This window comes from Cydia fagiglandana, chromosome 24, assembly GCF_963556715.1.
Source record: "Cydia fagiglandana chromosome 24, ilCydFagi1.1, whole genome shotgun sequence".
Classification (NCBI taxonomy): Eukaryota; Metazoa; Arthropoda; class Insecta; order Lepidoptera; family Tortricidae; genus Cydia; species Cydia fagiglandana.
The window spans coordinates 11,550,060-11,574,128 of NC_085955.1; the positions used below are offsets into that span (position 1 = coordinate 11,550,060).

The 24,069-nt window shown below is 40.2% G+C and overlaps 1 protein-coding gene across 1 annotated transcript; it reads left to right on the forward strand.

Annotated features, from left to right (window-relative positions):
- Positions 1-588: 588 nt before the first annotated feature.
- LOC134676532 (dnaJ homolog subfamily B member 14) lies at positions 589-22,622 on the forward strand. The gene is made up of 6 exons (XM_063534919.1): positions 589-1,082; positions 9,435-9,544; positions 10,674-10,851; positions 12,254-12,468; positions 15,935-16,022; positions 19,560-22,622. Exons 1-6 carry the CDS (start codon positions 752-754, stop codon positions 19,706-19,708), a joined length of 1,071 nt encoding a protein of 356 aa, XP_063390989.1. The 5' UTR covers positions 589-751; the 3' UTR covers positions 19,709-22,622.
- The last annotated feature ends 1,447 nt before the right edge of the window (positions 22,623-24,069 follow it).

Genomic DNA, 24,069 nt, shown 5'->3' on the forward strand with positions numbered 1-24,069 from the left:
TGTGAAATACCTATTAAAATAAATTAAGATTGACCAATAGCAACCGTTAACGCATACTATATGCAGCTCGCTATTGGCTGTTCAATCTACTGTCTGTTAAGGAAAATAATAACGTTTCGTTTACCACTAATTTGCGATATGTCAAACCATTGTCAGACACTTGCAGCACTGAAAATAATATTTATATATTTTTTACGATTAGCTATTTTCTTAGAGCATGCTCTAAAGCGATTTTTTAGATAATATTGCATGTAATTGTGAATTCGTTATAAAATTTATTTTCTTTTTATATAATTTTGCAAGTCTTAATTTCGATACGTAACTATTTTTGCGTATAATGAGAAAATTTTTTATTTTTAAATTGTGCTTTCATGGAAATTTCATGGAAATTTCAAATTATTGAACTTTTATTCCCTATTTTGCTGAGGAATTATAAAAACATCGGCTTATCAAATGAGATATATAGAAGACCGTTTTCTTAATTTGCTAATACATCAGTTTCAATTAATTGGAACATTTTTAAAGATTCCATCAAGAACAACTACAACCCTGACATGACAAGTATGACTGTGACAACCCTATTCGTTATTTTGACGTATTGTGTCCTCCAATAATCCACTTCGTAGATTGAGCAATGGTGTAGTTGAATTATAAATAAAATCTATTTCCGCTAATTAGATTTTCGCGACACGTCTATCATTTACTCTCGTAACGTGCCAGCTTTCACCAAAGAGTTAATTCGAAATTCAAAATGACGCTCGAAGGGAACAAGGACGAAGCTGAGAAATGTATCGATATCGCGCAGGCAGCATTTTCTGCGGGGAACACGGAGAAGGCTGAGAGGTTTCTGTTGAAAGCTGAGCGCTTGTATCCCACGGCGCGTGCTAAGGAGCTGTTGACGCGGGTGCGGGCCGCAGGGAGCTCGGGGGGGCGCAAGACTCCGCCGCGAAGGGAGCCTGCCGAAGAAGTGAGGAGACGCAAGGCCCCTACGCACCAGGCGCCGCAGCGCGAGTACACGACGGATCAGCTGGAGGCCGTGCGCCGGATTAATACGAAATGCAAGGATTATTACGAAATTTTGGGTGAGTTTGCCATTTCTATAGTACAAGGCTACTTTTGCACCATACACCAATGCCAATGGGTTGGGTAGTTTATGTTGACCTATTCTCATGGGTTTGATTAAAAGTAGTTGCCAGCCTATAATTCTAGGAATCAATAACAAATGGTTCTAAATACTGATGAATTGTTTTTAGTACCTAATGTTAGATCTAAATTGCTTTTAGACACAAATAATGTATTTTTTGCTGTTTAAAATTAACTGTTGACATGTAAAATAGGGTATCTTTCTGAATCCCTAACAATGTTTGTCCTAAAGTCACTTGCCCTAACTGGTTTGTCCTAATGGGCACATGCCCTAACAATCAATCGTCATAACAATTATTTTCGATAATGTAAGGTTCTGAAAAATGGTTAGGTTTTAGAACTTGCTGCCATAAAAGTAGGTTAGGTTAGGTTAAGTTAGAACTGCGACCCTCGCAAAAAAGAAAATATGCTTAATAACATTAGGATCTAGACACGCAGCAGCGTGTCAAGCCAAGTTCAAGCAAAAGAAGGCCAAGTGTAATATTACACGAACCACTTGGTGCCACTTTTGACCCTTCTATAACTCAAAACATCTTTAACGTAAACACATAAAACTATGTGTGTTTAATTATATCCATAAGGACATCTAGAAGCCCAAATTTCATGAAGCTAGCTCAAACGGTTATAAAGATATGAAGGTCAAAAAGTCGTAAATTTTAAGACTGACTGACATACCTATAGTACCTAAACCTAACCTACTTCCAGATGACCTAGAAGGATGAAATTTGGAATCCAGCTCAGTTATTGTGTGAAAGCGTAGGAAAAAATCTAAAAATTAAAAAAAGTTATAAAATAGGGGGGGTCCCCATACAAAAAAAACCATTTTTTATTGTGACTGACATATAAGTACCTAAACCTAACCTACTTCCAGATGACCTAGAAGGATGAAATTTGGAATCCAGCTCAGTTATTGTGTGAAAGCGTAGGAAAAAATCTAAAAATTAAAAAAAGTCATAAAATAGGGGGGGTCCCCATACAAAAAAAACATTTTTTATTGTGACTGACATATAAGTACCTAAACCTAACCTACTTCCAGATGACCTAGAAGGATGAAATTTGGAATCCAGCTCGGTTATTGTGTGTAAGCGTAGGAAAAAATCTAAAAACAAAAAAAAGTTAATAAATAGGGGGGGTTCCCATACAAATTTCTTTTTTATTGTGACTGACATATAGTACCTAAACCTAACCTACTTCCAGATGACCTAGAAGGATGAAATTTGGAATCCAGCTCGGTAATTGTGTGTAAGCGTAGGAAAAAATCTAAAAATAAAAAAAGTTAAAAAATAGGGGGGGTCCCCATACAAAAAACCTGTAATACGCGCTAAACAACCGGCCAACGGTGTGTCGTTGGCGGCGCGCGGCACCACATAATTAATACAAAGAACAGAAGTAAAAAACATGCAGCGGAAACACAAGAAAAAACATTAAATCTCAATACCTGCCTAGTTTTCTTTACAAAAAGTATTGATATCCCATCAAAAACATAAATGTAAAAAAGGAGAGCCAAGTTCAATACAAAAATTATGCTTGGCTGTGGGGTTCGCCGCAAAAAGAATGGAGATTTAAATGAGTGCCAAGTTCTATGCAAAATCCAAATATGTATTTATAGGAACAAAATAACATTATAAACAAGTATTAAACTCTATTTCTTTGCTTTATTGGATACCTATAACAATTGCTGTTATTTAAAAAAATGTGAGATCTTAAAGTAGGTTAGATTTGGCTTGGCCAGTTTTTATCAGAATTACAAAATATATATGTTGAATAACTTTATAAAATGACTGATGTAATGAAAACTGGCCAAGTCAAATCTAACCTGCTTTAAGATCTCGCATTTTTTTTAAATAACAGCAATTGTTATAGGTATCCAATAAAGCAAAGAAATAGAGTTTAATACTTGTTTATAATGTTATTTTGTTCCTATAAATACATATTTGGATTTTGCATAGAACTTGGCACTCATTTAAATCTCCATTCTTTTTGCGGCGAACCCCACAGCCAAGCATAATTTTTGTATTGAACTTGGCTCTCCTTTTTTACATTTATGTTTTTGATGGGATAAGTAATCAATAATTAGGGAAACCAAAATTAGGGTTTTTAGTGTTAGGACAACTGATCATTGTGACAAACAATACTAGGGAATGCAAAGATAGGAGAAAAGACTTTAGGGATTCAGATATAGATCCGTAAAATATTACTTTTTACTAAGGCAGCCAATAGCTTGCACGGTTTGCAAAGGCGGCCAATAGTTTGCACGTTTTGGGTTCGCAGATATTTAATAAAATCCCTGCTGCCATTAAAAGCACTAAGACACGCTTGGGCTTTCCCTAAAACTAAAATCGCTGCTGTTATAGAAGGCCTACTATTCTGTCTCTGAATTTCTATCACAGCGGTCGGCAACAAGTGGCCCGCGGGCCGCTCAACCTCTCACTTACGGCTTGCCTCCCTGGCTATTTTGTATGTAATATTGACAAATGACAATGTCTGATAAAGTCATAAATATTAACAAAGTGCGGCCCGCGTCAACATCTGTAACTACTATTTGGCCCTTGGCTGCTAAAAGGTTGCCAACCACTGTTCTATCAGAATGAAGTTAAATAACTTAGATATGTATAATTGTGTGTTGTGTCCCATAATTAGTGCAGCATTTTTTATTGTTATCTTTATTTTATTTTTTAAATGACGTCAAATGAAGAAGGCCTACACCCGAAGGGTAGAAAAAGGCTAGAGAGAGAGAGACTTCCAACATCTGATATTGGATCAGACAATGTGTAAACACTCTAAGCGCCACTTGCACCAATCCACTAACCCGAGGTTAACCGGTTAAAACGTTAACCCAGTGTCAAATTGTACTGGTAACCATGGTAACTCCAGGTTTAACTGCTTAACTCCGGTTTAGTGTAGTGTAGTATTCTGTTTATATAATAACTTATGGTCTACTTAAATAATAACTATGAGAACCAACATTTGTTCCATAAGTTTTACACTAGGAAGGCCAATAAATTGTATTGTAGCAATCAAATTGTGGCAAATGTATGGAAGCGAGTAGCGACTTTTTGGTCGCGGGTTTGTGTGACTCTTAACCCTTGAACCCCAATGACGTTCACAGACGCCCAGGCCCCTATTTCACCAACGTGACAGGTCCGACAATTGTCGACATCACTGTTACTGACGTCACAGGCCTCCATAGGCTACGGTAACCGTTTACCATCAGACGGGCGTTGTGGTTGTTTGTCACCAACATGTTAATTAAAAAAACTCCACTATATCGCCATTGTCACAAGAAATACGACAATCGGCACGAAATTCCGACACAGAACTCATTTGCTGTCAAGAATTACCGAAAGTTCTTTGAAATCTTGTGACAATTGTCATCATTATCATCATAAACATCGCAAGAGAAATACCTGTCCTGTGTGTTTTGCCGATATAATAAAGTTTTTTTAAATAATACGATGTGACAAACAGGAATGCGGCCCGCCCGATGGTAAGCGACAACCGTAGCCCATGGATGCCTGTGACGTCAGCAACAATGAGACTTGTCGAATTGTCGCACCTGTCACGTTACTGAAATAGGGGCCAGGATTACAGTGAAATATTAACTTTAGTGCATTCTAATAATGTTTACAATGGCGCGTGTTACACACTTTAGACTGGGCTAATCATTAATCAATATTCCAATACAATCAATATATGAAGGTTTTAAATATGCAATGTCTCGACCTTGGACCGTCTTAAATATTGTGTGAACACGTCATTTTACTTCGTCATACTGCGTCATTCGTCTGGGTCGTATGTTGTTCGTATGGTTTTAAAATGTCGCGGATCCACTCGAGACACTGCTGAGGGTTGGCAAATGTTATGTTGGGCTATTGTCATTGTTATCTTTTGTTAAACCAAACCGCCCGAGACCCGGGTATGTCCTTAAACTACGTCCAGGACCCGGGTATGTCCTTAAACCACGTCCAAGACCACCGGTGGACGGGCAGCCAGCGTCCCTCAAATTCGGTGTACTCGACTGCGATCGCCAACCCGCCTGCCAAGCGTGGCGATTATGGCATTCACCCCCCAAAAAAGGGGGAGGCCTATGTTCAGCAGTGGACGTTTTATGGCTGAGATGATGATGATGATGAAACCAAACCGCTAGTTACGTGTGCACAATAACAGAAGATTCCATACAGATAACAACTTTACCGTTTGAAGAATAGTGTTATAATTACAATAAAATTAAGCAGCAGTAGCAGGTACTCCATACCTATAGCCTCGTAAGTCCTGTGTTTTTCCGACAGCAGTAGTCATAACTGCCGGCTGTACTATACCAAGTACAAACCAAGAATAGTGCTTCAGACCGAAACAAAAAGATGTCGATTTTAGAGATTTTTTGAAGTGAGGTCTTATTTTCAGTATTTTTTATGGTATGTTTATTATGTATAGCACCTCTTTAAGGAGGAAATTATTGAAAATAATTTGTACTTGTGTGAGTACATTGGGTTTTTACACAGTATAATAAAAAAAGAAAAAGGATATATTTAATATTATAGTTCTGACTATAGACTATATTCTAACTAGACTATAGTTCTGACACCTAGAGACATTTACACCTCTAAATATTATAGATTTTTTTTGTGTGTGTTTTTTTATCTGTATTTTGTATGTAATTCGACATTAAGAGACCATATACATCTCTTAGTAATTGTAATACGTTAGATTGAATTGTTAGTTTTATTTTATAAAATTGTTGATGTTATTATTTTTACTTTTATGTAAATTCAATGTTGACGTGTAAAAGTGCCCTTGTGGCCTATTTGCTGAATAAATGTTGATGATGTTTGATGATGTTTGATTAAAATTAAATCATATACAGTACCGGTCAAAAGTTTAAGTTCACTCTGCGAAATAAGGTTATCATATTTAATTATGTTCAAATATAGAATATGTTTTGAATTTCAAACGTTTAATTGTTTCCACTACTACCAAATAACAATAAAAATACCTCTTGGAGGAATCGTTTTATGTTATTCGGAAAATTTGATCCATTTAATATTTTTGTTCCGTGTTTCCTATGAGATTTCGTGAAGTTAGAAATCATTTAAAATGGGTCGCAAAGCCGATTTTAGTGTCGAAACTCGTGCTGTTATTGTAACTCTGTCAAATGAGGGCTACACGACGCGGAAAATCGCTGAAAAAATGAAGGTTTCTCAAACCGCTGTCGTGAGTACTTTGAAACGAAAACAAAAAACCGGTCTTAATTGCAGTCGATCTCGGTCAGGTAGGCCAAAAGTCACGTCTAAAAGCGAAGACCAATTTATTTGCGTGCAGAGCAAACGCCAACGTACTCTAACTGCTCCAGAAATTTGCGAAGAACTCAACGCCACCCGAGAACAGCGAGTATCGGTTTCGACAGTGCAACGGCGTCTGCGAAACTATGGTCTAAAAGGTCGTATTGCTGCCAAAAAACCCTTGTTACGTAGTCAGAATAAAGTTAAGAGGTTGAAATGGGCCCAGAAACACAAAAACTGGACGTTGAACAGTGGTCTAAAGTTTTATTTTCTGACGAATCGAAGTTTGAAATTTTTGGAGGGAGTCGTCGTCAATATGTTCGACGACAAGTAGGCGAACGAATGATAAAGCAATGCGTGTTGCCAACAGTGAAGCACGGTGGAGGATCAGTTATGGTCTGGGGATGCTTTGCGGGTGATAAAGTTGGTGATCTCGTGAGAGTCAATGGCATAATGGATAAGAAAATGTATCATAACATTTTGCAACGTCACGCTTGTCCATCTGGAAAACGGATTGTAGGCAGAGGTTTTGTTTTCCAACAAGACAACGATCCCAAGCATACGTCGAAGTTGTGCAAAAACTACATTTCATCCAAAGAGAACCAAAAAGAATTAAAATATATGGATTGGCCTCCTCAATCGCCCGACCTCAATCCAATTGAGTTGTTATGGGATGAATTGGACAGGAGTGTGAGAAAAATGCGGCCAACTAATAAAGAACAGCTTTGGGAATACCTATACATTTGTTGGAATAAAATTTCGACATCACCACTGCAAAAACTAATTACGCGAATGCCGAAAGTGTGTGTGTGTGTTGCATTGAAAGCAAAAGGCGGATATTTTGAAGAGTCTAAAGTTGGCAAAAACTGATCTTTTTTATTTAATTGTGGTTTTAAATTAGAGAATTACCTTTAATTTATTATGTAATAAAAGATTATTAAATACTTTTATTAGTACATTGTGTTATAGCTTCATTTAACCGAATTTACAGAACTTAAACTTTTGACCGGTACTGTATTTTCTCTAAACATCACTAAAGTAAAAAAAATACTTTATTACAACATAACTAATCTTCTACTTATAAAAAGGTGAATTAGAAAACCTCTTTTTATTATTTTAATACCATACTACATCCACGGAGGTTGGATTTGGGTGTTCAAAACCTGGACTAGATCTCCAGACCTAACCCTTGCACTTTGCCCACGTCGCGCCCTTGTGCACTTGTGCTTCTACCACCTCATTGACCACGAGCACTTTGAAATCGATGACTAGATACACGTCCGCGTACTGCAACTTCTATTTCTCTATCTTCTTCATATTCCGAAAACGAAGAATAGTCCCTATTTGATTCTTGGTCGGGTTCAAATATAAACATATCTTCATTATCTGAGTCCTTGAAGTCATAGTTATTGAGAAGTTGTGATATTTGCTTTTCATCAAACGCTAGAATAAGAAAAAAATACTTGTAAGTTAGACCGAACGTACTACCGAAAGTACAAATTATTTTGACCAATCACAAACCTCCTTAAATATACAGGTTTCTTTGAAATATTGTTTATTTTACAATATTTATAATTTAAATATACTAATACATTCGTATGACAACAGAAAAAACAAGTGATTACTTGAATATAAACCGATTATCTTACTTCGTGCTGGCCAGCGACCTGACTGTGTGGCCATCTTGCGAAAAAGTGACACTGACACTGACAGTTGACTGTACCTGTCTAACATGGCGAAATTGACCATAGAATATAGAATGAGAATGACCGTGTTAATGTTGCCGTTGTAAAAAAACTACCCGATAAATGGGGAATGAAAAATTAGTACTTGAGTAAGTACATTAGGCAGTTACGTTACGCCATCTATGCGGTTAAAATGTCAGGTCTGAAGTGCTATCCTTAATTTGTACTTGTACAAGTACGCGGGGACTTACGAGGATAGGACCTTTTGTAATAGGGTATTTGCAGTACCGTCTTTACCATAGTCTTCTCTTCCCAGAGTGACACAAGCCTACGTCACAATAACATGGCCGCTATATATAGCGCTATCGCATATTATCATATAGCGCTGTCGCATGATGACGTAGGCTTGTGTCAGTCAGGTGACCTAGAAAAGACGGGAAGAGAGTACCAGGCGGAGTGTATTATTATACCATGGTCTTTACCATAAGGGCACACGGGGCCCGTGCCCAGAGCCCCCCTCCTCATATGAATTATTTATTTTAGTTTTTATAGTAGAAACAATTGCTTCATAAGTCATTAACGCTCATGTGACACCCTTAATTTAGCAAAATCTATAGACTATGATACCCGGTTATGTTGCTTGTGAGTCTTGTGACTGTGTGTTGTGGAGACTTCCATAGGCTACGGTGGACGAAATCGAGAATAAATCGCTCTAAAAATTTAATTTAGCGCGGAGCACGTACCAGGGCCTCATGAGTTACGAGAAGGTGTCATTGGCCAACCCGGGCCCCGGGCCGTGTACGAGTATGAAGGTATAGCGGCTGCTCGGTGCTCGCGCATCTTAGCTGTTTACTTTTGGTTTGTTTGTATGATTCTACTAGTTTAAAGTCAATACTTTTGTTGACTCATATGATCAATAGTCATATATAACCAAGCTTTTCAATCTCGTACCCAATAAGGCCACTCAGCAAGCTGCGTGGCTTTAACACGGTACTCGACTGAAAAGCTCTCCATTATATCACGATTGTATAAAATACTATTTTCGTGAATAATTTTCTTCTTTATCATTTTTTTAATTATGAATGGGCTTAATCAGGGCCACAGACTAGCCGAGGCGTAGACGTGGCCTACGATGGAGCGAGCTCGCCCAGAATGTGCCAGAGCGGCTACCGCGAAAACCGAAATTCGCAAATTGCGGGGATCTTTCTCTTTTACTCCTATGAAGGCGTAATAAGAGTGACAGAGAAAAATGCCCGCAATTTGCGAACTTCGATTTTCGCGGTTATAGCCCTGTTGACTCTTGATTTGATGGCAAGTTTGTTTCCAGGCGTGACGAAGGACGCGACGGACTCGGACATCAAGAAGGCCTACAAGAAGCTGGCGCTGCAGCTGCACCCCGACAAGAACCAGGCGCCCGGGGCCAGCGAGGCCTTCAAGGTACCCTGACCGGCCTCTATTTAAGGCCGAATATTACTGTGAGGGGGCAGGTAGAGGAGCCTCACGGGGATGATGGGAATGAAAAGGCAGGATCCAGAGCGATGAGGGGTATTTATTATTTAAATAAAAAGGCACCTGTAACAATACAGGTTACGTGTTAACAGATAGGTATGTATAAAAATACTTTCGTAATTCAGAAGGTTAGAAATCAAATAACTTACAATATGTGCCTTGGTGATGATGTAGATATATATCTGGAAGGTGTGCAGGGCCACAAAACGAGCACTATACTGAACTGCACGCACTTATGAATTATTACGTTTACTAATAAAAATCACACTTAAACGGTCGTGTTTAGAAACTTGGGAAGTACAGTCCGTTAGATAAAATGATGTTTATCGATCAAAGTATGTGATCGAACTGAAAATAAAAATCATTGAATGGAATTTGGAATAGGATTTGAATTTCAAAAAGGAATTTAGAATTTGTATGGTGCCAGAAATAGTATGAAGGTCGATAGTGTAACGCTTCGTTACACGCACCGTTACACTACCGGGGTCGCCCTGGAAGGGAAAATCCTGGGGCTTATGGCCAAAGGATTTTTCCGTAATGTAAATATAATGTAATGAATATGGGTATGAGTGATAAATTTAGAAGGTTAGAAATCAAATAACTTACAATATGTGCCTTGGTGATGATGTAGATATATATCTGGAAGGTGTGCAGGGCCACAAAACGAGCACTATACTGAACTGCACGCACTTATGAATTATTACGTTTACTAATAAAAATCACACTTAAACGGTCGTGTTTAGAAACTTGGGAAGTACAGTCCGTTAGATAAAATGATGTTTATCGATCAAAGTATGTGATCGAACTGAAAATAAAAATCATTGAATGGAATTTGGAATAGGATTTGAATTTCAAAAAGGAATTTAGAATTTGTATGGTGCCAGAAATAGTATGAAGGTCGATAGTGTAACGCTTCGTTACACGCACCGTTACAATTACTAGTGATAGTGATATTACCTATGTAACCCCTGGCCTCTATTTCACCACGGTGTGACAGACGGACAGACGCACGAGTGATCCTATAAGGCAGGGCGCATTGAAGGAGGTCCTTTTCCAGGCCATCGGCAACGCGGCGGCCGTGCTGACGGACCCCGAGAAGCGCAAGCTGTACGAGGTGCGCGGCGAGGAGGCGCCGGCGCAGGCGCACGCGCACGCGCAGCACCAGTACTACGCGCGCGGCTTCGAGTCCGACCTCACCGCCGAGGAACTCTTCAACATGTTCTTTGGGAATGCCGGTGAGTGGACACTGGACAGGGACTTTGATAAGCTTTGTAATAAAGCTGGGATGCTGGACAGCAGTGGCGGCGCATCTAGATTGTTCCTAGGCAAGCCGTAGCTGAGTTGCCCTTCCTTTTCTTCATAAGATAGATAGATAGATAACCATTTATTAGCTTGCCATAATACACACATTGATAGAAAAAACAGAAACAATAACAATATCAAACTAAAACTAAAATCAGGAACAAGATGTATCAATAGGTTAAAAGTGCTGTGTGCGTTGCAGCAAAACAAACGGGTTCTGGCTCAGCAATACGCTCCACTCTTTCGGGTGAAGCACTGATGATTCTGCCAGCACCCAGATCACGGACAGATCATAAGTTCAAAGAAAATGGCCCAAGAGCCTTAAAAACCAGACAAGCCGATGGGAATCGAGTTGTATGGACGCTCCGCCACTGGTGGACAGGGACTTTCATAAGCTTTGTAATAAAGCTGGGATGCTGGCAAATAGAGATGCAACGGATAGTTCTTTGGCCGGATACCGGATATTCGGCCTAAACATCGGCCGGTTATCCGGTATCGGGCCGCCGAATATTCGGCCAGCGGAACTATACCTACATTTCGGTTTTTCAAGTGCGCATTCTGCAGGTTTTTCCTGTTTCCTAGTAAACGTTCGCGCGGACTCATTTCTAGGTTCGAAATGAGTGCGCGTGCAAGTCAGTGGAATGATTAAATTGTTTTAAAATAATAAACAGGTACGAATATGACCGCGCGTGTCTGTTTCTTAAATCCAATTGGTTTACTCCGAAATCAAGCAATGTTACTATCCGGTATCCGGCCGGATAGTAGGTCATTATCCGGTATCCGGCCGGATAGTAAAATAATGGCCGGATAGGCCGGATACCGGATAGTAACCGGATATCCGGTGCATCTCTACTGGCAACCCGAGCCAAGTTAATATTGCATACAAGAGCTCCGTCAATTTCTTACATCTAAATTCCGTATAAAGCTTGATAATCGAGAAGAATTAGTGTGGAACGAGAGCGGTACTACACCTGCCGTGGAATTAGTGTGTCGGGCATTCCGACTGGCGCACACTGGACACGAAACAGAACGGTGAGAAGATCACTTCAACCGTTACTTCACTATTTTTGAATCGCAACTATCCTTTCACACCATATTCCACCAAATAAACCACCCTTTGCACTCTCTTCAGGGATGATTTCCGACCTAAAAACTGGCCTATGTCCTTCCCCGGGACTCAAATTATGTCTGTACCAAATTTTAACTAAATCGGTTCAGCGGCTTAAGCGTGAAGAGGCAACAGACAGACAGACTTTCGCGTTTATAATATTATATTATAATTATTTATAATTTATAATATTACCTATAGTATGGATGTATTGTCGGTTGTGGCAGCGTTCCCGGGCGCGGGCGTGGGCGCGACGGGCGGGTACGCGCGGCGGCGCGCGCGCTCGCCGGAGCAGCGCGAGCACGCCGGGCTGCTGCAGCTGCTGCCCGTGCTGCTGCTCGTGCTGCTCTCCATGATGAGCGGCTTCTTCATCAGCGAGCCCGTCTACTCGCTGCAGCCCAGCTCCAAGTACCCCGTGCCGAGGGAAACTGTCAGCCTTAAGGTACCGACCGCTCGCCGGAGCAGCGCGAGCACGCCGGGCTGCTGCAGCTGCTGCCCGTGCTGCTGCTCGTGCTGCTCTCCATGATGAGCGGCTTCTTCATCAGCGAGCCCGTCTACTCGCTGCAGCCCAGCTCCAAGTACCCCGTGCCGAGGGAAACTGTCAGCCTTAAGGTACCGACCGCTCGCCGGAGCAGCGCGAGCACGCCGGGCTGCTGCAGCTGCTGCCCGTGCTGCTGCTCGTGCTGCTCTCCATGATGAGCGGCTTCTTCATCAGCGAGCCCGTCTACTCGCTGCAGCCCAGCTCCAAGTACCCCGTGCCGAGGGAAACTGTCAGCCTTAAGGTACCGACCGCTCGCCGGAGCAGCGCGAGCACGCCGGGCTGCTGCAGCTGCTGCCCGTGCTGCTGCTCGTGCTGCTCTCCATGATGAGCGGCTTCTTCATCAGCGAGCCCGTCTACTCGCTGCAGCCCAGCTCCAAGTACCCCGTGCCGAGGGAAACTGTCAGCCTTAAGGTACCGACCGCTCGCCGGAGCAGCGCGAGCACGCCGGGCTGCTGCAGCTGCTGCCCGTGCTGCTGCTCGTGCTGCTCTCCATGATGAGCGGCTTCTTCATCAGCGAGCCCGTCTACTCGCTGCAGCCCAGCTCCAAGTACCCCGTGCCGAGGGAAACTGTCAGCCTTAAGGTACCGACCGCTCGCCGGAGCAGCGCGAGCACGCCGGGCTGCTGCAGCTGCTGCCCGTGCTGCTGCTCGTGCTGCTCTCCATGATGAGCGGCTTCTTCATCAGCGAGCCCGTCTACTCGCTGCAGCCCAGCTCCAAGTACCCCGTGCCGACGGAAACTGTCAGCCTTAAGGTACCGACCGCTCGCCGGAGCAGCGCGAGCACGCCGGGCTGCTGCAGCTGCTGCCCGTGCTGCTGCTCGTGCTGCTCTCCATGATGAGCGGCTTCTTCATCAGCGAGCCCGTCTACTCGCTGCAGCCCAGCTCCAAGTACCCCGTGCCGACGGAAACTGTCAGCCTTAAGGTACCGACCGCTCGCCGGAGCAGTTGTTGCACTTTGCTATCAGTAATTAACATGTGAGGCAAATTAATCAAATGCAAATTTTGAGTTGTTTTCTTATGTTTGATGGTAGAGTTGACTTTTAAATGATGATTTTAGATGATAAATATTTAAAAACATTCATTTGAATTTGATTTGGTTTGATATTTAATATTTGCTTCGGGTTGTTGTGCTGAAAAATTTTGTGTTTTACTCAGGGTCATATTTTGTCCTCGTGCTTTGAAACCCTCGCAACGCTCAAGATTCCGGTTTTCAATTAAAAGACATGTCAACATCGCCTGTCTTCTTTCAAGTTCTTTCTAATGCTAAAAAAACGAACTATAAGTAAAGAAAGAGAGGTAACTCCATACATAAGTTTTCTTGCGAAAACGCAAGTTATTTCGTAGTCGACATTCAAGTAGTGGAACTATCAGTTCCGCTACTTGACGCCAGGCCCCTATTGCACCACGGTGACAGGTGCGACAATTCGACAAATGTCACTGTTGCTGACGTCACAGGCATCCATGGGCTACGGTTACCGCTTACCATCGGGGCTGTATTCCTGTTTGCCACCATCATTGTATTATTTTTAAAAACTTTATTATATCGGCAATAAACAGGTGCGAAATTTATGATGATGATGATGAGAATTGTCACAAGATTTAAAAGAACCTTCGGTAATTCTTGACAGGAAATGAGTTCTGTGTCGGAATTTCGTAACATTTGTCGTATTTCTTGTGACAATTGTCATTATAGACCGGGAGATAGTGACACATTTTACTGGGTCATTTGTACCAGTATGGCGGTTCGTCAGGGGTCTAAGTACGTAATGAACGAAATAAAAACCGGGCAAGTGCGAGTCGGACTCGCGCACGAAGGGTTCCGTACCATAATGCCAAAAAAAAAACAAAAAAGCAAAAAGAAAACGGTCACCCATCCAAGTACTGACCCCTCCCGACGTTGCTTAACTTTGGTCAAAAATCACGTTTATTGTATGGGAGCCCCATTTAAATCTTTATTTTATTCTGTTTTTAGTATTTGTTGTAATAGCGGCAACAGAAATACATCATCTGTGAAAATTTCAACTGTCTAGCTATCACGGTTCGTGAGATACAGCCTGGTGACAGACGGACGGACGGACAGCGAAGTCTTAGTAATAGGGTCCCGCCACCTCCTACAGGTATGGCATTATGAGATTTCCATTTATGATCACACAGAATGTCTTGAAAAAAAATTACAAGATGGTACAAATCGTTTAGCAAAAAACCGGGCAAGTACCTTAATGCAAAAAAAAAGCAAAAAAAAACGGTCACCCATCCAAGTACTGACCTCTCCCGACGTTGCTTAACTTTGGTCAAAAATCACGTTTGTTGTATGGGAGCCCTATTTAAATCTTTATTTTATTCTGTTTTTTAGTATTTGTTGTTATAGCGGCAACAGAAATACATCATCTGTGAAAATTTCAACTCTCTAGCTATCACGGTTCGTGAGATACAGCCTGGTGACAGACGGACGGACGGACGGACGGACGGACGGACGGACGGACGGACGGACGGACAGCGAAGTCTTAGTAATAGGGTCCCGTTTTACCCTTTGGGTACGGAACCCTAAAAAAAACAAATTAACTCCCTTGCGGCGGTATGGCGGCCATTTGGAACCGTCCGAAGAGTATGGCATGGTGATGTCCATGAATGGCTGCTCGACGATGATCACCTGTGCAAAAATTAGCTTGGCACAAATGGTTGAATTGTTTTTTTTTAATTAATGTGTTCGCCTCAGTATGGCGAGCTGTAAGTCACACCGGAGAAGTATGGCATTACGCTACCGCCTACTTCTTTTTTCTGGACTATCGGAAAATACGAGGATTTTTGTGGAACAAATCGTTCGACACTCGTATTTTATCCGACACGTTCGACTAACGCCCACGCGATTGGGCCGCCGGTACCAGCGCTATGACCATCATTTTTCTTTCCTTCATTACATGCTTAGACCCCTGACGAACCGCCATACTGGTACAAATGACCCAGTAAAATGTGTCACTATCTCCCGGTCTATTAGCTTCGCAAAATAAGTATTTGTTTACTTGCGATATATAATGGAGTTTTTAAATTAAAATGTTAGTGGCAAACAAGCACACCGCCCGTCCGATGGTAAACGGTTGTCGTAGCCTATGGAGGCCTGTGACGTCAGTAACAGTGATGTCGACAATTGTCGCGTCACTTTGGTGAAATAGGGGCCAGATGTCTCAACTCAGATGTCAGATGTCGCTATATTATTACTTATAATATTAATTGTATCTCCGTTTAAAACTCTCGGGTCTTTCGAGCCCGGTCATTTATAAGGCGTGCGTGGGGATATAGATCCAACACGTAGAGGCCGATTATGAATATTATTATTGTATTGTATTGTATTGTATTGTATGTGTGTGCAGGTGCCGTACTATGTGAAGGACAACTTCCACACCGACTACCAAGGCTCGCTCCGACGGCTGGAGATGGCCATAGAGGAGGAATACATAGGTATGATCAGTGTACTCTCTCTGGCGGTCCCTCATGTCTGAGGATCGTGGTCAGCATCAGGGTTGCATCTGGAGCGGATGATCTGTCCAATCACAATCAGTTTTTCCAAACTTTCGTCGCCTCTGCGAGCCAGTGGGATGTTTATAGTAGTTTATGTGACTGCTACATAATGAGAGGCATTAAAATACGAGTGTGGGTTTAAGAAACGAACGTCAGTGAGTTTCTTAATAGGATCACACGAGTGTTTTAATGCCTAATTATCATACCCCGGCCGGCGAGAGCAAAAATGCGTTGACAGCTTAATAGTGCGAGGACACACACTTTGGTCGATGTCGATAAAAACAACACGATGTACTGGACCACCGTTATGATATGCAGAAGTATTAATTATTGTTGTAAACAAAATTAAAACCAAGTGTTTGTATTTATTCAGTATTTTATGTAATTTTCGTAATATACAATTAGCATTTTTTCTAAATTTTCTGATTTTAAACTCCTTCGCCTTGCCGATAAAATCCATTTCATCCAACTAAAGGACCGTTCTAAATCTACTGTAGTAATCGGAGCAAAACGAAATAATTCATAGTGATTATGAATTTGTTCTGTATTAGGTAGTTCCACTTCTCTGCCAGATATCAATTTATTTAAATTGTTTAAAGTTAAAATGCCAACGTTCTTCTTCAACACATTCTGATACTTATTGTGAATAACTTTATAATAATAATAATTTTATGTTGATAGAAAATTGTTTTAGGGTTATTCTTAGAAACGCGTGGAGGTATCAAGTTGAAATAAATAACAAATACTAATGGCTAAGTTTAAAAAAAAAATTGTGCTTAATTAAAAGTCGACTATTCTATCGACATCCATATGTCGATAGAATAGTCGATATTTAATTAAGCACTAGGAGCAGACGCATTTTTGCTCTCGCCGGCCGGGGTATGCTAATTATGTACAGTTACATACACTACTTTATCTAAACACATACTTAAAACTAACTAAAAGATAAACTGTACGTCAAATGGTGGTGAATGAAAACTTTTTTCACGCATGTCACACATCCTTAGTTTTTTTTTATTCTAGACAAAAGAATGAAGTCCCTATTCTCATGTCACTCGAGATCAAATGTCGTGCGGTTTATATTTAAAAAACATACTAAATTGACGTTTCGTATCGATAACTGTTTTAATATCTATGGATACTAGAATAGAGACCTACTTGAGTTTTGACTGCTGTTCCAAATTTAAACTCATAACCTACAAAAATCTATAACGTTATGTACATTAAAGTACAAATTTTCCTACTACCACAGATAAGAAAGTTCTCATAGTAAAATTGTTTCCTATTATTTCCTATTATAGAGTACGATTATTTCCTTGACTGTTTCTTATTCCAATGTTGTCTACTCCGAAATAAGCAATGTTACTATCCGGTATCCGTCCGGATAGTAGGTAGGTCACTATCCGGTATCCGGCCGGATAGTAGGTCACTATCCGGTATCCGGCCGGATAGTAGGTCACTATCCGGTATCCGGCCAGATGTTAAATAATGGCTGGATACCGGATAGTAACCGGATATCCGGTGCATCTCTACTTAATACTTTTATAACTTTATTATTGTTATTGAATATTTGGTGATTAATATCTTTTATTCACGAAATGGGTAGAATCCAATACATATCAACTAGATATTACTAGAATTAAAAATTAAATTGGTGATGATTTGTTGACGACCGGTCTGGCCTAGTGGGTAGTGACCCTGCCTGCGAAGCCGATGGTCCTGGGTTCGAATCCCAGTAAGGGCATTTATTTGTATGATGATACAGATATTTGTTCCTGAGTCATGGGAGTTTTCTATGTATTTAAGTATTTGTATATTATACTGGGTCAAGCAAATCTTGTCAGTAGCAAACGGCGGCAAATTTGAAAAATCGCGGGTTAGCAACACTGTGATCTAATAATTCGAAAATCGCGTGTCATCTGTGTTTTATCTGTGGAATGTGGATCGCGAATGACAGCCATCATCTTGTTTGTTTACAAATGGTTTACAATGTTTACATTCTGAATCGATTCTATTTCAAGAGATATTTCTGCTGTGTCACCATTAAATACCAATATATTAAATAAGACTGTGCTTAATTAAAGCTAAGGTGCCTACAATGCCTACAGTGCCAACTGAGAAATCTAATAAAATATGAAAATCCAGTATGACATCTACCTGCTGAAGCAATGATTTTATTCATACATTCTTGTTTAACGGCATACTTAGTCCACTTACAATTTTATTTTGAGATCTTCAAATTAGTTAATCATTTTTATCAACATCACACACTGCTTTTAAATTGTCCGTCTATACGTATTAATAACAATTTCAAACATTTTCAATAGAGAATCCGCGAGTGACAATTTGAATTGACGTACGAGACAAGGCGCGCTCAGCGGAAAAAAAAGTTTTGTTTCGATGTACATTGTACATTGCTGCTTTTCTTAGCGCAATACTACTCTTTGAGTGTTGCCCTACTTTAGTTTGCTTTACATTGCTACTGACAAGATTTGCTTGACGCACTATATATATATCGTTGTCTGAGTACCCACAACACAAGCCTTCTTGAGCTTACCGTGGGGCTTAGTCAATTTGTGTAAAAAATGTCTTATAATATTGTCATTTATTTATTTTTCTTCTTAAGTTAGGTTGTTTATAACATGAATATAAAAGTAAAATACAAAAGGACATAAAAATATTTTATTTAATAACAAATCACTAAAACTTATAAATAAAAAATTTGCCCTAAGTCATGGTCCGTAGGTAGGGTGCCCAGAAGGCTGGCCGCATTGCCCCGCTGGATGGCAATGCTGATCGTTTGGGCAAGCAAAGCACATAAAAAATACGGGTCTCTATTGTTTCCCAAATAGTTTTAAGTCATAATGTATTGATTGTCAGAATTTTCGTTAGTCATAATTGGTTTTTCTCAGAAACGCGTAACTTTTCAGGATTGCCACAAAACAAACCTAACCTAACCTAACCTATCTATAGCATAACCTTAGGAAAATCCTGAAAAGTTAACGGTTTCAGTTTTATGACTAACGATAATATGTCAAACAATACATTATGACTTAAAACTTTATGGGAAACAAAGGGACCCCAAAAAATACATATAAACACGTTATAAAAAACCTAACCTAGGGTGCCGCCGGCAGCGGGGCAGGGCTCAAGCTGCCGGTGGTCAGGGCCGCAGAGTGAGGAACCGACGTACTATACGCGCCGTGTCCAAAATTACCGCCTTCTGCATCCTTATTATTATTTATTATTAAGCCTTTTATTCCTTAAATATATAATACTACTTTTGATTTTTATTTCTAATTTTAGGACTCCTTTTGGGTATAGGCCTCCTCCAATCTTTTCCAGTATATCCTATTTTTTGCATCTTGGGTCCAATTAGGCCCAGATATTGAGACGATATCTACGACACGACGACATGATACGACGACAACTAGATATTACTAGAATTAAAAATTAAATAGGTGATAATTGTTCCAGTGGGTCTGCGGCACGCGTGCCAGCGCGAGCGCAACTACCGCGACAGCATGGCGTGGAAGGCGCGCAACTTCGGCGACTCGCGCCAGTACGCCGACGCGCAGAAGCTGCGCACGCCCTCCTGCGAGAAGCTGCAGCAGTTCCACCGATAGAGGGCGCCGGTCGCTACGCGCTCTATTCTATACAGACGCCGATAGATGGCGCGGTCATAACATGTATTCATTTTGGATCTCTATTGTTTCCCAAATAGTTATAATGTATTGTTTGTCCGAATGTTCGTTAGTCGTAATTGGTTTTTCTCAGAAACGCGTAAGTTTTCAGAATTGCCGTAAAACAAACCTAACCTAACCTATCGAAAATCCCGAAAAGTTAACGGTTTTAGTTTTATGACTAACTATAATATGACAAACAATACATTATGACATAAAGCTTCATGGGAAACAAAGGGACCCCATTTATTTTACTTCACATCTAAAATGACTCGGAGCACTTTTCAAACAGTTCTTAGCGCGAAAAATGTTACATTAACGGAATGCGTTTAACATTTTAATGGTTTGAAATAATGTTTTAGCCTGGTGAGGGGCAGACTTTGAGATTTCTGATTTTTATTGGTAAAAAAGACAGACTTTGACATGTCATAAATGTCATAATACAGCATAATTTAAGATTTCACTTTTTACGGGATATATAATACAATTTCAAAATGTCCATTATGTGTGGTACCTACATGTCAAAATAAATAATCAAAGAATTATATTTACAAATTGATTTAGAATTAATTACAAAATGTAGAAAAATTACAAACAAAGAATTTTATTTATTTTATTAGTTTAATTTATTTAGTTTATACTTACTTATAATAGTTTATAAGTTTTGTTATTGAATAAATGTTTATGAACAAGGAATGTAGACAACATACCCACTACTATAATTGTTATAAATTATCTCTTACTCTCAGGTCTCCTTCTTCTTAAGCCGGATACTCATTAGCGAGCCGTAACCGTTGCATATACCTACTGTAACAAAAAAAATCGGGCAAGTGCGAGTCGGACTCGCGCACGAAGGGTTCCGTACCATAAAGCAAAAAAAAAACGGAAAAAAATGCAAAAAGAAAACGGTCACCCATCCAAGTCCTGACCACGCCCGATGTTGCTTAACTTTGGTCAAAAATCACGTTTGTTGTATGGGAGCCCCATTTAAATCTTTATTTTATTCTTTTTTTAGTATTTGTTGTTATAGCGGCAACAGAAATACATCATCTGTGAAAATTTCACTTTCTAGCTATCACGGTTCGTGAGATACAGCCTGGTGACAGACGGACGGACGGACGGACGGACGGACAGCGAAGTCTTAGTAATAGGGTCCCGTTTTACCCTTTGGGTACGGAACCCTAAAAAACATAGTGTGTACGTGGTTCGCAGGTTTTTTGGTTACAGTATAGTCAGCAGCAAAAGTTGCTAAGCGGGCGAGGTGTTCATAATTACCTTTTCGCACTCTTATTTTCTTAACAATAAAGTCGCGTCAAGACTATTTTGAACACCTCGCCCGCTTAGCAACTATTGCTGCTGACTGTACATGCAACGGTTACGGCTCGCTAATGAGTATCCGGCTTTATTATCCGGCGGTCGTGGTCATGTCACGGTCGACTGCTGCGCCACCGCAGCTCTTGCGATCCGTCGCCATGTGGCTCTGTTTTTGGTGGAGTGGGGGCAATCGTTTACTGTATTTCCTGTGGTGGACTTGGCGCCAGTTGCACCAACCACATTTGACAGACTGATCAACGTCAGCGCCACTATGAAACTTTCCATGCATAAAAATTTAGCGAACGAACAGTTTGGTGCAACCGACCCTTAACCCTTTACCAGGCCCCTAAGAAGTAGCGTGTCTTAATACGTACTGTATATACTGTTACAACCGTATTGAACGCCTTGTAAAAAATACATTTACGAAAGACGGAGATGTTCCTTTAAACCAGAAATAAAAATGTGGGTTACGGTCATCCCATCGCCTGTCTAAGTAATTAACTGTCATACTCGATTTTGTCTTATTATATTCTCGATCAGGCGAAGGGACCAGGAAGGTGCGGGGGATCAGGGGTGGGAGGAAGGGATCAGGGAAGGGGGGGGGGCTTATATCGGATCGGAGTCAAGGTTAAACTCCAAATCTACTAGGAAACATATCAATCACTGAAAACATTATTATATGATCTTCATTCACGGCATGAGTTTTTATGACATGACAAGACAATTTACCGGGCCATGGGAAGAATACCCAGCTCCCGCACAGTGAAACTCTAATAATAATAAGGCCATGGGATAATGTCAACCCACATCTAATTCTGGTCATACACAATAATGCATGAATATTTAGCAATGTTTACGATTACATTACCTTTCAACACTCAAAATCTACAAAATATCAAAAAATTGTTCGACCTATGTACTTCTGTTTCATAGAAATTAAGGAAAGTGGTCGAATTTCTCCATAGTTTACTGAAATTAGAGTTCAAGGGAATTTAAACGGCTGCCAAAGATATATTACGCGATTTAGAAGCGTGTTGTGTTGTGAATGAAGATCATAAAATACTATTTTCAGGGATTGACAAAATATTTTGTAGGAGGTTTGGAGTTAAAACCTGAGTACGGTAACCGATATGAGATGTGGAGGAATATATCCGTTCGCCTGGTAAAGGGTTGATGAGGTCTGTCCATCGTGTTGGGGAGCGGCCACGAGATCTACTGCCCTCGACTCTCCCTTGCGCCACCAAGCGTTCCATGGTGTCCTTATTACGACGGGTAAGTTATATAATACGAGTATATACCAATTATTAATATAAAATTCACAAGATATACGCTCATTTTGTATAATAATTGTGAATAATATAAGGTTTGCATTGTATAAAACCCGAATTGTATGTTCAAATGGCTAATTTGTTTTTAAATAACATTCAATGTAGATAATTTCATGTTGTTTAAAAGTTAAATTTCATAGTCGAACCATCAAAAACTATATCAGTTACTAGATCTAAGAACATGAATGAATAATAAATTCCGTTAAGTTATTAAACCATGGACCAGTTTCATTCGCAGTTCAACCTAACACTCCTCCTCGCTTCGCTCGTCGTCGTACCTAACGGAGACCTGCTTCAGTATAGAACAACCGGCAGAAGATACTAATTTACTTTGTTACATGTATGATCATTGATCATATGTATAATTTGGAAGGTATTTCTCTCATGTACACTGAGAGAAAAATCATCACCAGGAATTAAAAAACAGTTCTGTACTGGGGGAAAAAATGAAGTTTTAGTAGTAATCATGGAAGTTTCACTATTTCTGTAAAATTTATTTATTTCTACAAACAGCTCAGTAATACTAAATCTAATTTCAGCAAACAGACTTTAGTAAATGGAGCATTAAACAAAGTTCAGTATTTGTTACAATCCATTTTTATTACTACTAAAATTCTCCGATTTTTACTAGTAAAGTTTGCGATTTGTGACTTCAAGTTATGATTTTAGTAAATGTCTCACTTACATAGTTTTGTAATATCTAAATAACGAGTTCGCGGGAATAACATTACCCCATTTAAAATAACAATTCAGTTGTTACTATAGCGACATTACAAAGTTTACTGGTATTTAGTAGATAGACTTGTTGTGTTTATGTTCATTGTTGTACCAATCACTAAACGAGTTTTGTAATACCAACACAGCGAAACGAATGTTGGCGATTTTAGTAATATTTACTAGTTGCTACGTTCATTTGGTGAGAGTTAGTATTGTGTCGGATGTCGGGCGGGCGTGTCTTCTTTGTTTAAAACATACTTAAGTTAAATAATAAATTTAGGATATATTGTGGGCCATGGACATATTAACCCGCGACCTACTGTGTATTTGGGGTCTACAGGAATATATTGTTCTGCTACTTCGAGCTAGCTGTTGTTATTCTAGTGATAATGACATCATAGGTAAATCTAAACTGTTTGCAATTCCAACCTCCCTAGCACAGGTGCGCCGCGAGAGCATGTTGCGCGCGTAATAACTACTAGTCTCTTTCTGACTGTATGAATAAGAAAGGAATGGGTAGAATATCTCGACAGGCTTTTATAGTGCCTCTTTAGTACAGAGATATACTACCAAATGCTTTTTTATTCATACAGACAGAAATAGAGACGGGTAGCTACCACGCGCGCGACATATGCTTTCGCGGCGCCCCTTTGCTAGGGGCGGTGGAATTGCAAACAGTTTAGTTTTTGCCTGTGACGTCATTATCTCTAGAATAACAACAGCTAGCTTGGGATCGCAGTACAGTTTAGTAAAACTTATGACGTCATCGTCTCCGATATTGCTAAAGCACGCTTAGAATTACAAAACGGTTAGTTTTCACCCATGACGTCATCACCTCCGATATTGCTAAAGCACCTCTCGGAATAACAAAACCAAATTTCTGAAATTACTCTAGCATACTTCAAATTACAAATATAGAAGTTGTCTTCTTCCTGGCGTTATCCC